A 13,321-nucleotide genomic window follows, 5' to 3' on the forward strand; every position below is an offset into this window, starting at 1 on the left:
ATGTCCAACATGGCACAAGTATGACTTAAATGCCCCTTAGAAGCACAAGGTAAAACTTGCACAGACATAAATTAAATGCATGCCGCAAAAAAAAAAGCATGTATGGGTCGCAACTATGGCTTTAGTTTTGATTAATGAAATGATGTTGTCATGTCGCTGACTCAGGGTTTCCCACAGAAAATTTGTTAGTTAAGGTGGTAGGGTTGGGGTTGCCATCTGACCGGGGGACACACACACATACACACACTCTTGCGCTCTCTTCCACTTCGCCTGACAACTCTTCTCCAAAACAAACAGCTCTGAGATAACAGAGCTCAGCCCATAACTTCACTCACTCAAAGCAGATAGTATGCGTGAAATAAAAACAGGACACGTAATTTCACTGTGTGTAGTGTTAACTACGCTAATTAACTGTGTGTTGTGAACCGCGTGTAGTGATTAAAAAACCCCAAAAAAAACAAACAACAGCTGTGTGTCAAAGACCGGGCAACAGCCGGGACGTTGAGAATCCACGCCCAAGAGGTGATGGATAGTTCCAGTCACTTCGTCATGTATTCACTTTGTTGAAACAAGAGAAGAAAGCCTCACTGATGTGAAGAACAGGTCAGAGATACATATATAAATGCTCTCTGCCTGCCATATGCCAGCGCTCCGGTAAGTCCACTCACCCCGTCTCTGCCCGGGCATGCCCCAGCTGCCCGCACATTTGCTGACAAATTCCGACACGGTGAAATGGCGATTTATCCCTTTAAATGCAAATAAATTCATTAAAAATCCTACAAGGTGATTTTCTAGATATTTTTTTTTCTCATTTTGTCTCTCATAGTTGAAGTGTACCTATGATGAAAATTACAGGCCTCTCTCATCTTTTTAAGTGGGAGAACTTGCACAATTGGTGGCTGACTAAATACTTTTTTGCCCCACTGTAGATAAAGCCAGCAATGTTACATTGTCCATGTCTGAAAAGGGTTTAAGTAACATTTTGGAAACTTTTTGGGGCTACTGTCATTTTTTTCAGTGCATTGTAATTCTTTGTTTAGGGTACAAGGAGCCTGCCTTTGTCATATCAGACCAGAGTACTTGCTAGACATGCAGGAGTTCAAACACTGGTGCTCCATGCAGGTACAGATAAACATTCACACACAACCATTTGGTCCTAGACCTCTAATCTATTTTCGGAGCAATGGGAGACAATGCTTCAACAATGCCTCTTTGCTAACAATAAAAAAACAAACCATAATGGTCTCATTCATGGTCTTTCTCTTTCACTCACACACAACATATTTATAGTTTATTGTGCAATATATACTGTGTATGTATATATATATATATACACACACACACACAAACATACATATGTGTATTTCTCTCAGTCAAATGAGGAAGAATGTGGTCTGGACTACAGCAGTGTTGACTACGAGTCTCTGAGCAAACGATCCTGGACTGACATGCTGCTGCAAATATACAAGGTAAAAACTCTCTCTGGCACTGTCTGTCTGTTTGTCGTCATCCACTCTGCATCTTGTCAGATTAGTAAGGGTTAATGGTTGTCTCCGCCGAAGTCCATTAATTAGTCTACCTGATAAGGGACACCTCAAACTGCATTAACCTACATTTACCATGGTCACTTGCCAAATTCAATTTTTTTGAACACCATTCATTTATATTTTCATGTGTTCGAATAATAACTCTGTATCCCTGTTAACACCTGGAACAATCGTTCCCACCCCATTCCCATCCCACAGGGTTCTTAGGCAATGCAAACGTTCACTGTAAATAGCATGGACTTTATATTCGACTTGCCACGCTTGGCAACAGGAGATATTTCTGCTCCTCTTAGCTCATAGAACCGTTAGGCTCAGACAGCTACAAGCCATAAAGCTAGCAAGATTCAAAGTCAACAGCATTGTGTACTTTGTGTTTTACGAACAAATAATACGTCATGTGTACAGTCGGCCACGAGTTTAACAGCGAACGGGATGAAAGATGTGTAATCTTGATTGATTGATTATTGATGGTCAGATAAAAGTTAAATGAAAGGTTGAATAAAAACACTTTGACTTGATAAATGTTTTTAGTCCTAACAGCTTAATGGAAGCCTGACAACATTGCTGTACTTGGGAACAGCTTGTTAATGTGTCTGTGAAAAAGGTGAATCTCGTCCTGTTTAATACCAGTATTGAATATTCCTCTACATATGCTCAGGTGCTGGTGTTGTGTCGCGTGTCAGAGAGCGGGTTGAAGCCAACTCTGAACCATGACAACGTAGATGGAATCCTTTCTGTCAGCTCACAGCCACTGGCCAGTAACATCTATTCATCCTGTGAGCTCCAGTTGCTCTCATGGCTCAACATGCATTACCAGGGCATGAGGAAGATTGTGTGGGGAACAGGTAGGACACACAACATGTACAAACATTCACAACTTTTTTTTAAGATTCAAAGTTAAAAGGGTTTATTTTTCCCATGCTCATACACTATCTGCAGTGAAATGCAGGGTGGTGGCATACTCTTAATGCTTTGCTAAAAAGGCTAGTGTGCAATGAAAAAATAATAGAATACACATGATAACCAGAAAGAAGATATATCAAGTGTAAAAATTATAATAAAAACGTAATATTACTTAATATACTAATTAAATATATAGAAGTTTAAAAATGCTACAGCCCATCAAATGCTGATCCTTTCTTAACTGTAGGTATTCTACTGTTTTGTCAGCTTCAGCCTGCTAGTGTTACAAAACATCCTTTATGACTGCTTCACAGTACAGAATTCTACCTCACTTGCACCCTTTTCCTCAAGTCTGGCACAAGTCTATCAAAGACTTTATCAATGAATGAAATGAGGCGCTCAGTGTTGTATGTCCCAATTAAGAGTTTATGCATTTTACAGTTTACTTCTGTTGTGCTGACTGTAAAATGTTTTTAAAAAGGGAATTCAGAATTGACAAAATGTGTGTTACCAATTAAAAACAAAGGTAATATCCTGCTGTAAGGCTTGAGGCAAGATTGTTATCAGTACATTTTGATTCCTTTATATGTATTACTGATTAATAGGTCATTTCTTCATGGTAATGGTACGCAGGTGGTGTCCCATCAACACGCTGGATAGTGAATTTTGACCTGGACTTGACAGATGGACTGGTACTAGCTGCTCTGCTTGCTGCCTACTGCCCTTACCTGGTCAGTGTGTGTGCAAGTGTATGTTTATTTTTCTGTGTGTGTGTGTGTGTGTGTGTGTGTGTGTGTGTGTGTGTTAGAGAGAGTGCAACTCACGCTGTATTTTTGTGGTGGTGTTTTCTGGTTGGTGAATTTGTCATAGAAACTTTGGACAAATTCCAAAAACGTCTCAGTGTCAGAGAAAGTAGAGTTCTAAATGAAACCTGGAGTTACAGATAAAGATAAGATTCTTATTCCCTCTTACCTGCTGTGTTCCTAAATAGATCTGCAGCCACTTCCGGAGGATGTACACCACAACTAGCAGCCTGGAACAGATCCTTCACAACAACATCATAGTGGCCCAGGCCTTAACTGCACTTTTTCTCAACCTAGATGTACAGGTAAATACCAGATGGGACCAGAGGGGTGTTTCTTGCGACAACATTACAAGCCTCAACAAGGCTTCAGGGCTTAAAGTATTAAAGCTGGATCTCCGGCGTGCGGCCGTGAAAAACTTGCATGCGGTTTAATATTTTTGAGTCAATTGATTTCACATACCAATCATATGAGAGGAACGCAGCTCTAACTAACACAGGGCTTAAAGTACTCGGGCCTGGTGCCAGATTTCTGGCGTATGACTATTTTAGAAAAATAAATAAATTAAAAAGTCCACATGGGATTTGTTTTTGATGCGCTGGATTTAACCAATAATCAAACTAACACCTACCAATGAAACAAGTTCTAGCCAATCAGATGCAAAGTAAAAAGTTAACTAAAAAAAAGGAGGCAAAGTTTATCAAACTTGGAGCATGTAGATACAGCTTTAGTTGAGAAAGGCGTTAAAACAAATGGCGCTGGGCATTAATAGAGGACAAAAGGAAAAGGGTGGAGACGGGAAGCCGTTTAGCACTTGGTGCCTCAAATTGAGGGAGCCTGGTGCATGCTTCTGCAGCGTATGTTCAAGGAAGATACTGTACGGCAGCAGCGGTAAGAAAGTGCCTGCTAGTCATTAGATGCTAGTCACAAAGCTTCGGTCTGTGCACTCTGTCATATGAGTATGTCACTGGCAACGACGGCTACCGCTGCGACTGTGCCTTCACTGACCAACCGTGTTTGTCATACAAACAATACGTGTGCGCACGTTCATAGAGGAACGCGATTTGTCATTAACGAAAAAGCTATCTGAAGCCCAAACTGCCTTGACAAAGCTGTCTGTTTGGAATCAGCATGGCAGTTATTTAAACATAACGGCCTTGTCCCAGAGTTTAGACGTCTAGCTATATGAAAAGCTAAACAATGCAAAGTTTTTAATAAATGCACATGAAGCAACTAATGTCAGCATGGACAAAATCATGAATGTACCAATTTGCTTTTTTGATGATGACCTGGCCAAAGTAATAACACAACATCTAGAAAGTTTTGTTTTCACAATGATTCATTGTAGGATTATGATAGTATTGCAATATGTAAATCTCCATTAACTGTTAGTTTAACATATGGTTGGAAGAAGTAAAAAGTTATCCAAAACTTTTTACTTCTTATAAATTATTACTTTTATTATTGTGTAATGGAAGAACTGTTTTACCAGTCAAATTAAGTTTAATGAGTGCATACTTTAATGAGTGCATACTGAAACATTACCCAAACATTACATTTTACTAATTTAGTGGTCGGCCGGCTAGCTGGTTAGTTAGTTGGCTTGCTAGGTGGCAAATAAATACAAAACGGAAAGCTGGACAGACAACCGATAGAAAGGCATTTGATAGTTCAAAGTTCTTTAATGTCATGATGCATCTTACACATCTTGCACATTATCTTTCAGCACCTAATATATCATAGAAAAAAATTCACATTACTCACACCATACAGCCCATGATGACATGACTACAGCAGAGGTAGAGCACTTTTAGCTCTGCCATAATCATGTCATTATGTGCTGTATATGATGCATAAGTAACTACTTTACACATATCATAGTTACTCTGTGTGTGTAGATCGATATACTACGCTGTATATGAATTGACTTGAATCAACAGCGATGTACATGTAATTTGATATCTTATGATGAACGGAATCTGAATTTACTGAGACTAAATCTTTTAAGTATCTATCTAGTACATATTAATACCATCCACATTTTAAGTGCAAGCAATTACTTGACAGAGACATATTAGCTAATTACAGCATTAATTGCCTTTATTAATGACCTATTTAGCATACCTGGAGATTTTAATATGTCATGATGATTAAAGGTGCTGTAGGTAGGATTGTGACGATCCAGGACTTAGCCAAGAATTTGAACAGCAACAACTTCTCAGTCCCCCCCCTTTCTGCTAAAGCCCAAAAATCTGTGTGTGTGTGTGTGTGTGTGTGTGTCTGTGTCTGTGTCTGTGTGTGTGTGTGTGTGTGGTGTGTTCAGCCCACAGACTTGTCAGACCCAAATCCAGTGCAGATGTTAATGCTGTGTGTTCACCTGTATGAGAGGTTGCCTCAGTACCTGCCACTGCACACCATCACTCTATCAGGAGGCCTGCACTGCATTTTCAGCAAACAGGTTACAACCCCCCCCATACATACACATACACAGCACCAACGCTGATCCTAGAAGACACCTTAATAAAAAATCTAACTGCATTCCTTGTACATCAAATACATTTGCACTGTAAGACTGAATGGCATGGATAATAAGCTCCTGGACAGATAATGACACACTCAAAGACACACACACACACACACACACACACACACACACACACACACACACACACACACACATTAACAGGATTATAGACACACCCCCACATACACTAACAGGATTACAAACACAGACAAACATACATTTGGGTAATGATCCACATTGTTAGGTTAAGCCGCATTACAAGCCTAACAAAAATGGATGTCTGTTTGTCTGTGCTAAGGAAGATGGATTTCATGGTTGTATTGTTTTCTGGCAGCAGCATTTGTATGTGTTTGTGGTTGTGGTTGTGCTCGCCTGTGTTTGTACAAAAACTTGGCTATTTCTGTGTGTTTTTGTGTGTTTGTGCTGCAGGTGCATCTGAAAAACCCATCCTCAAAGCCGATCAAATACCAGGTCTTACTTTTAGGAGAAGATGTCCATCTCTTCTCCCTCCCTGATGGATCCACTGTCACCATTCCCCCAAAGTATGTCTTTTACCTAGAAAATGAATGACTGAAATAAATTAATATACATTTTTATAGTACAAATTTGTACAAAACTTGCAAGAAACTAGGTTTTGTTTGTACAGTATCTTACATCACAGATCGTCAAAAAGTAACGTTACCTGAAAACAGCATGTAGTTCCTTTTTATCATCTCACATCACACTTTCAGTCACTATGACCACTACTACGGTCAGAAACATTGTCTCAAAATTAGGGCTGTCAATCGATTAAAAAATGTAATCTAATTAATTACATACTCTGTGTAAATTAATCGAAATTAATCGCATACATAATTAACAGTGCCTGAACCGATACTTTTTAAGAAAGTAAAAAAAGAAAAGAAAAAAAAAGGGTACTAAACAACAGTTCGTGACATTAAAGAACAGCTTGTTTATTGCTAAGGCCATATGGTCAAAATGAAATGATTTAATAATAATGTATAACAATAACAATAACTAATTTCAGTAGTAAATTGCTGTTGAACCATCAGATGGGAAAAGGACATTTACAATAACTTCAAATGCACCACGAGGCTGTAATTTACCAGTTTCATTGAACGCACCGTCTGTGTTGTTTTTCCGACGGCAGCTGCAGATTGTTACATACCGGTGTTGAATCCTCTACAGTAAAACACAGTCAAACTTTACACCGTTTAGCGTTAGCTGTCAGCATTATAACCGTATTTAATCCAGCTACTAGCTAGCGGTAGGCTAACGTTAGCTGCTGTCGAGCGTCATGTGCAGCGGTGTTTGTGTTTCAGAGCATCAGAGAGAAGTGCAGACATATCGGTGGCACCAGATTTCGGTAGCCAGGGTTGGCAGGAAGAAGATTTTTACAAGTAAATGTTCCAATTAATGATCCAGGCAGCACATTCTCGTCTCCCTCCTTCATTTTACAGTCCAATGGTGGCTAGAACGGCTCCGGGTCAAACGTCAATATGGAATGGATTAATCTGCGTTATCTTTTTTAACGTGTTATTTTTTCTCAGATTAATTAATCGAAATTAACGCGTTATTTTGACAGCCCTACTCAAAATATTAACAATAATATCGCTGTCAATGGGCTTATCTGCTAATGTTAGCTACGACCGTTACCTTGAAACCATCCAGCAAATAGACGGTACCGTAGGGTGCCATTACCTTAATGTCACCGCTCATTTTACACACACACATTTTAACAACAAAACAAAACGCTGAGTGAACATTACTAGCTATGTTTTTCATGTGTTCTTTCATGTATTCAGCATGGCTTTAACTCTCCAGGGATATTAATATGTTAATTAGAAAAATGATTTTTCATTATGAAAATTTGTTGAAATGTAAATAAATATAGGCTAAACAATGGGACTAAAAAGTGTAGCCTACAGCTAACACCCTGACTCCAAGACAACAATCTACCTACTGCTTCACCCCCCCCCCCCCAAAGCAATATGAGAACTGTAGTTCCAAAACTTATTTAATACTTAATACGATTATCCCAAATAGAAGTAAAGGAAAAAAGAATAGCAATTGGGGTTGAAAATTGTTTTAATTTTAATAATAGGGGTCTTTTTTATTTTGCACTTTGACATTATTTAGGCTCAGAATGTCCTATCAACATGGTTATCTCCTGCTACATCCTTCTCCAATTTCGCTCCAGTACTGCTCACACTATGAGTTTGAGGCATGCCCGTGCCCGTCTCTGTATTACTGCATCACAGTACATGCAGATTAATGGCTCCCGCCCTCCCTCTCCATGCCGCCAGTGCCTGTCATCCAGCTGACTTTTTGCTGGCGGACCTCCCGGGCATGAAGGGCGGGTGGGTGGTTTTCATCTGATAAATACAACGTAGCTCTTTTTTTTGGAGCGAGCAGTGATCTATTAGAGAGCAGCTGGGTGAAATCGGAGATGAGCGTGGAGCGATATTGAGCGAAGAAGCCGGGAAAGAACAGCTCCGTAAGCGAGGTGTGGAAATTCTTACTGCTTCCCTCCACTCACATTGGACACTGACACTCTCCTCTACCTATTAATATAGCATACAGATATTTATGGTTTGGGACTTTAGCAAGTAGAACAAAACAACAGTTTTTCAGGTTATTTGCAGATACTCAAAAAGTCTTGCAAGGCCTTAAAATTAATTTAGGGCCATAAAATGTTTTTTTTGAAAGGTTGTGAATTTTGAGATGATGCATACCCATGAGAAGGGGATGGTCTCTAAAGTCTTTTTAAACCAGCTCCTGTTCTAACGATATACCCTGAGGATAATGGGAAGTAAACACAGAAATTAAAGATGACCTATGATTGTCTTGTTGACGTCAAAAGGTCTTAAAAGGCATTACATTTGATTTCAAAAAGTGTGCAGATACCCAGTTTTCATAAAAACTGCCCTAGAACACATATAGCACAATTCACAGCCCAACTTATTCTGAAAATCTAAAAATACCAATGTATGCCATACCTAGCAAGACATGTAGTGACACTGCTAAAAGCCTGTAAATAAGAGAATGAACTGAGCAAAAAGCCTAAGGATTAAAGGGTTAAAACACCTTAAAATGTACAAAATGAATCAGGAGTTCCGGGAATATTTCATTATACTTATATTGCAGAGACTGTAAGCACTGAATTCTTTTTTTCTATGGCCCTGAGGCCACCATTGCCCTCTCTGGTCTTAACTTAGACCCCATTAGTGCCATTGTATTAAAATCATGTAATGGTCTTTAAAGAGACTTTGGGATCTCTTGCAATTTGTCTTAATTATTGACATTCATTTAATAACATTTCTTCCATATTTTACTTCCTGTAGATTTAAGTATGATAATATGTATAGTATGCTACCTTTTTATAATAATGACTCATATATAACAAAGTGTTTACAGGCATATTTGTCCATGTTAAAGCATGAAAAATCTGACTCAAAATAAAATTGTAATTATGAAACATTGGCGCATGCCTTTGTAGTGTGCATCAACAATACATACTTTACTAAAACTGGTATTGTTAGCAAAGAAGTGCTGTCTTTGCATAAGTATTTCCAAAATAACTTGTTTTAGGCAGACTTGTGCACTGCAAAGAAAAAAAAACCCTCCTCAACTTATTCCGCTCACTGTGCAAGTTGAGTAAAATTGCCTTGAGAGTGTAGCTCATTAAAATGTACCAGTTTTGCTCTCAAGTGAGGCTTCTCCATAAAAATAGCCCATGTCCCGTTTTGAATCCCTAGCTTTTCTCTCAGAAATGCTGTCTTTAATGACAATGCCATTATGCAGAATCATTACTGTCATAACCTGAAAATGGGAGATTGTACACTAAAATGAGTTGTAAAAGCACTGTGAAGGGCATTCTGGTTCCCGTAGCACAGAAAATGATCAGATAATTTGTTGTTGCCTGTGGTGATTTTCACAGGGCGAGCACTGAACTGACCGTCCAGTTCAGCTGCTCCACCATGCTGCCCATGGAGGCAGTCCTTCTGCTCACCTCCAGCTCTCCTTATGGCCTGTGTGGCACCACTCTCACCTTCAATCTGAAGACACACGTCACTCACATCACACCCACGGTGAGTATCGTGATTTAAAGGGATGGACTGACTACCACGCTACATTTACACTTACTGCACTACTGAGATAGTTGGCTTCAAGCTTCACTTACTGATTTGTTGATAGCTTGCTAACCATCACTAGCATGCTTTGTCTAACACACATCACACTAGGGATGTCACAATACCAGAAATGTAGTAGTCGATACCAGCACCAGTGAAATTCCACGGTTCTCGATAACCAATTGGATTACATGGGGAAAAAACTAAAACCAAATATTAATCCATATGTACTTCAACATACACTCCTTTTATTAAAAACATTTGAACATGAACAAAAATATAACAGTGGCTTGTAGCTTCCAAGTAATAAATAAAACATTAACATTACAAAAAAGAACAGTGGAATGTAACATTCACGTATTTAAAACAAACGACACAACTCTTACCGTTTAGTTTTTCGGTCAAGGCGTGCTGTCACTGCAGCTGCACTTGTCACCATCTTCAACGTTGTTCTGTGCTGGTAGGCAGTCTTTTTCCTTTCGCATTTAATGGCAGACTAGAACACTTGTAGGCGTATATGCTGCCCTGCAGTACTGTAGAAAAACGAGTACCGCCATGTTTTTAGAATTTTGACTTTGACTTGGTACCGAAGCATCGGCTCTCGTGATATCCTTACATACAGTACTAGCAGTTTGGAATACAGTGTGTTTCTGAAGGCTGGCTGGGACAGAGAGGCTACTGCTGTAGACTGATGAAAACCAGATGACAGACTGTCTCCTTCCTTCTGTTTCTCCTTAGAACACTGTCAAATGTAAGTCTCCATGCTACCAGCTGAAAGTGATCCAAGTGCCCATAACTAACCCTTTCAACAAAGAAGCTACATTCAGGTAGGTGTCTGTGTCTAGGTTTTATATGCTGTAACTGTCTGTGATATTTAGTACAATGGAGGTGAATAAAATTTAGTTTGCACTGATTACCATGATTGCTCACGGTGATGGGGCTTTCCAGAAACAAAGTCCCAGTACAGTATGTTTTTGTGCTGTTTTGCTGAATTGAAACCTCCCTGGTGTGTTTGTATGTGCATGTGTGTTTAGGGTGGTGCTGGTGGAGTCTCCATTCAACCCACTGGAGCCTGACAAGAAAGACAGCCTCGTTCAACAGGCCTCCTCCAAAGCCAAGTAACGCACTCACACACACACACACACACACACACACACATGCTTTACAGGTAATATAATCCACAGTAAAAATGACAGGTGGTGGTTTTATGGGGGGGTTATGTGTGGGACTATTCATTGGCCGGGTGCAGTAATATACTGAAGTTTAGAATCTATTCAATGGTTGCCTGGACACCTCACAGTGACGACAAGACTCCAGTACGTCACTGTGCGCAGCCAAGAAATAGTTCTGCACAAAACCCCTTGTAACACCACAACTTTAGGTTTTTACATTTATTTTTTGTACGGATTAAACAACCAAGATATAACATGTTAGTTAGTTAGCTTTAGAGGTGATGGTGGGCAGCTTTTTGCTACCTTTGGGTAAAGCCAGTTGGTTCTCTATAGTAAGGAGGACTCAATCGAAGGAAACTGACACAAAGGTAGATGAAGTTTAACAGGTTTATTGTAATGTTGCTGTAGAAGGAGATGGGTTGCAGAGGGGAAAGCGGCTGGGCGGCGTGGCAGGCAGAGGTAGCAAGGGAGAGTAGGTTGGCAGGCAGGCAAACAGATCAACAGGAATCCTGGAGCACAGGAAACAAACAAGTATTAATTAGGTTACCAGAACACAAGGAAAACCGTTCACAAAGATTTGTAAGCTAGAGGCCTAAACATAGCTACCACTGTAGTTGAGGCAACAATCTGGCGATGAATGGGAGAAAAGCCAGGGTTGATAATGCGGGAGAGGCAAACCGGGGACATAGAAGACGGGAGGATTGGGGAACACAGGGAAACACAAGCGAGAGACAGGGCAGTTTCCAGTCTTTATGCTAAGCTAACGAGCTGCTGGCTGTAGCTTCGTATTAAATGAACAGATGCTATTGATCTTCTTACTTTATTCTCGACAAAAAAGCATGTGTCCTAAAATGTCAAACTATTCTTTTAAGGGTACTTGAGTTGAACTCAACTCAAGTGTACAAAATGGAAAGCACTCACAAAACTTTGAAAGAAGTAGATCATTTTAAACAGATTGTCCCCTAAATTCTTAGTCCTGCTGCAAAGCACTTAACAGCAGTTTAACCGGTTCCTATGGTGCAAAGAATACTCAGAATATTAAAAACCTGTAACAGTACAGGTTTGCACTGTGGTCAGTATTTTGAATATATTTTTTAGATTAATATGAATACATTACTAGATTTTTTTTATTATTATTATTATGACAAACAAGAATAGTAAACTGTTAATATTGTCCAAATACAAGATAACACAGCATTATTTGTCTGATCTCTCACTGGTAAAAAAATATCACTGGTAGCTCATAAGTTACATATTATAAATGCAAACACAGTACATGCTCTGTCTTAAGCAGACGTTCCAAGCTAGCTAGTTAATTGCACATAAAATAATTTATATATAGTTGAGTAGCTTAATCAAAAGAGCTTCCTCAGGAGAGGAGAGGTTGTCATTAAGAATAGCTGGTTAGTATGCATCTCTCCACCTGAGACATCTTCAAAGCCAAACATTCCAGTTCCTCCTCCTGATCAGGAGTTGACTGAAGTAGGATTGAGGTCATCTATGGTGCAGCTGAATTAGGTTGTGTCTTATATCCATATACTATGAATTATTATGACTTTTTTCCTTCTTCCCCCTCTTTCAGTTTACAGAAAATTACTTCAGACAAAAGCTGTGGGGAGGAGATGGAAGGGAAGTGCTCAGATGTCAGTAAGTACAAACACACAAATGCACACATGCTTTGTACTCTGTCCAGCCTTTTTTACTGTTTATACTTGTGTCTGAGTATACTACCTTTCTTCACATCTGCTTGGTTGTGGTCTACAGTATATACCTTTGTGTGTGTGCCCAGATGGTGAAGGTAGTGAGTTCCTGAGTGCAGTGAGAAGTGTTTGTCTGAAGTCAGGCCAAGCAGACATTCTGAACATCCACTACCTGCCCTTCTGCCCAGGCACCAAGTACTGCTCTGTGCTGCTAGTTTGCCCACAGGTCAGTGTGTGTGTGTGTGTGTGTGTGTGTGTGTGTGTGTGTGTGTGTGTGTGTGAGTGTGTGTGTGAGTGTGTGTGTGAGTGTGTGTGTGAGTGTGTGTGTGTGAGTGTGTGTGTGAGTGTGTGTGTGAGTGTGAGTGTGAGAGAGAGAGAGAGTGAGTGAGTGAGTGAATGTTATAAGTAAATAGGATTAATAGGTTGTAATTATTTTTACAATTGAAATGTATTTTTTGTTATTACAGAGGGAAAGGTACTGCTGGGTACCGGAACCGAATTCCAGCTACCAGTATCGAAAAAAAAATGTGAACGGTACT

The 13,321-nt window shown here is 39.7% G+C and overlaps 1 protein-coding gene across 1 annotated transcript in view; it reads left to right on the forward strand.

The window, feature by feature from the left end:
- The window catches only part of LOC144513089 (cilia- and flagella-associated protein 47-like), a 70,913-nt gene that overhangs the window by 25,819 nt on the left and 31,773 nt on the right, over positions 1 to 13,321 (forward strand). Inside the window, exons 34-45 of the mRNA XM_078244161.1 lie at positions 1,041 to 1,122; positions 1,374 to 1,469; positions 2,206 to 2,392; positions 3,084 to 3,181; positions 3,442 to 3,558; positions 5,577 to 5,711; positions 6,207 to 6,319; positions 9,718 to 9,868; positions 10,649 to 10,737; positions 10,945 to 11,028; positions 12,665 to 12,729; positions 12,872 to 13,008. Of these exons, the coding sequence (XP_078100287.1) occupies positions 1,041 to 1,122; positions 1,374 to 1,469; positions 2,206 to 2,392; positions 3,084 to 3,181; positions 3,442 to 3,558; positions 5,577 to 5,711; positions 6,207 to 6,319; positions 9,718 to 9,868; positions 10,649 to 10,737; positions 10,945 to 11,028; positions 12,665 to 12,729; positions 12,872 to 13,008 (1,354 nt within the window). The remainder of the gene's footprint in view (positions 1 to 1,040; positions 1,123 to 1,373; positions 1,470 to 2,205; positions 2,393 to 3,083; positions 3,182 to 3,441; positions 3,559 to 5,576; positions 5,712 to 6,206; positions 6,320 to 9,717; positions 9,869 to 10,648; positions 10,738 to 10,944; positions 11,029 to 12,664; positions 12,730 to 12,871; positions 13,009 to 13,321) is intronic.

Source organism: Sander vitreus, chromosome 24 (assembly GCF_031162955.1).
Source record: "Sander vitreus isolate 19-12246 chromosome 24, sanVit1, whole genome shotgun sequence".
In the NCBI taxonomy this organism is placed as follows: Eukaryota; Metazoa; Chordata; class Actinopteri; order Perciformes; family Percidae; genus Sander; species Sander vitreus.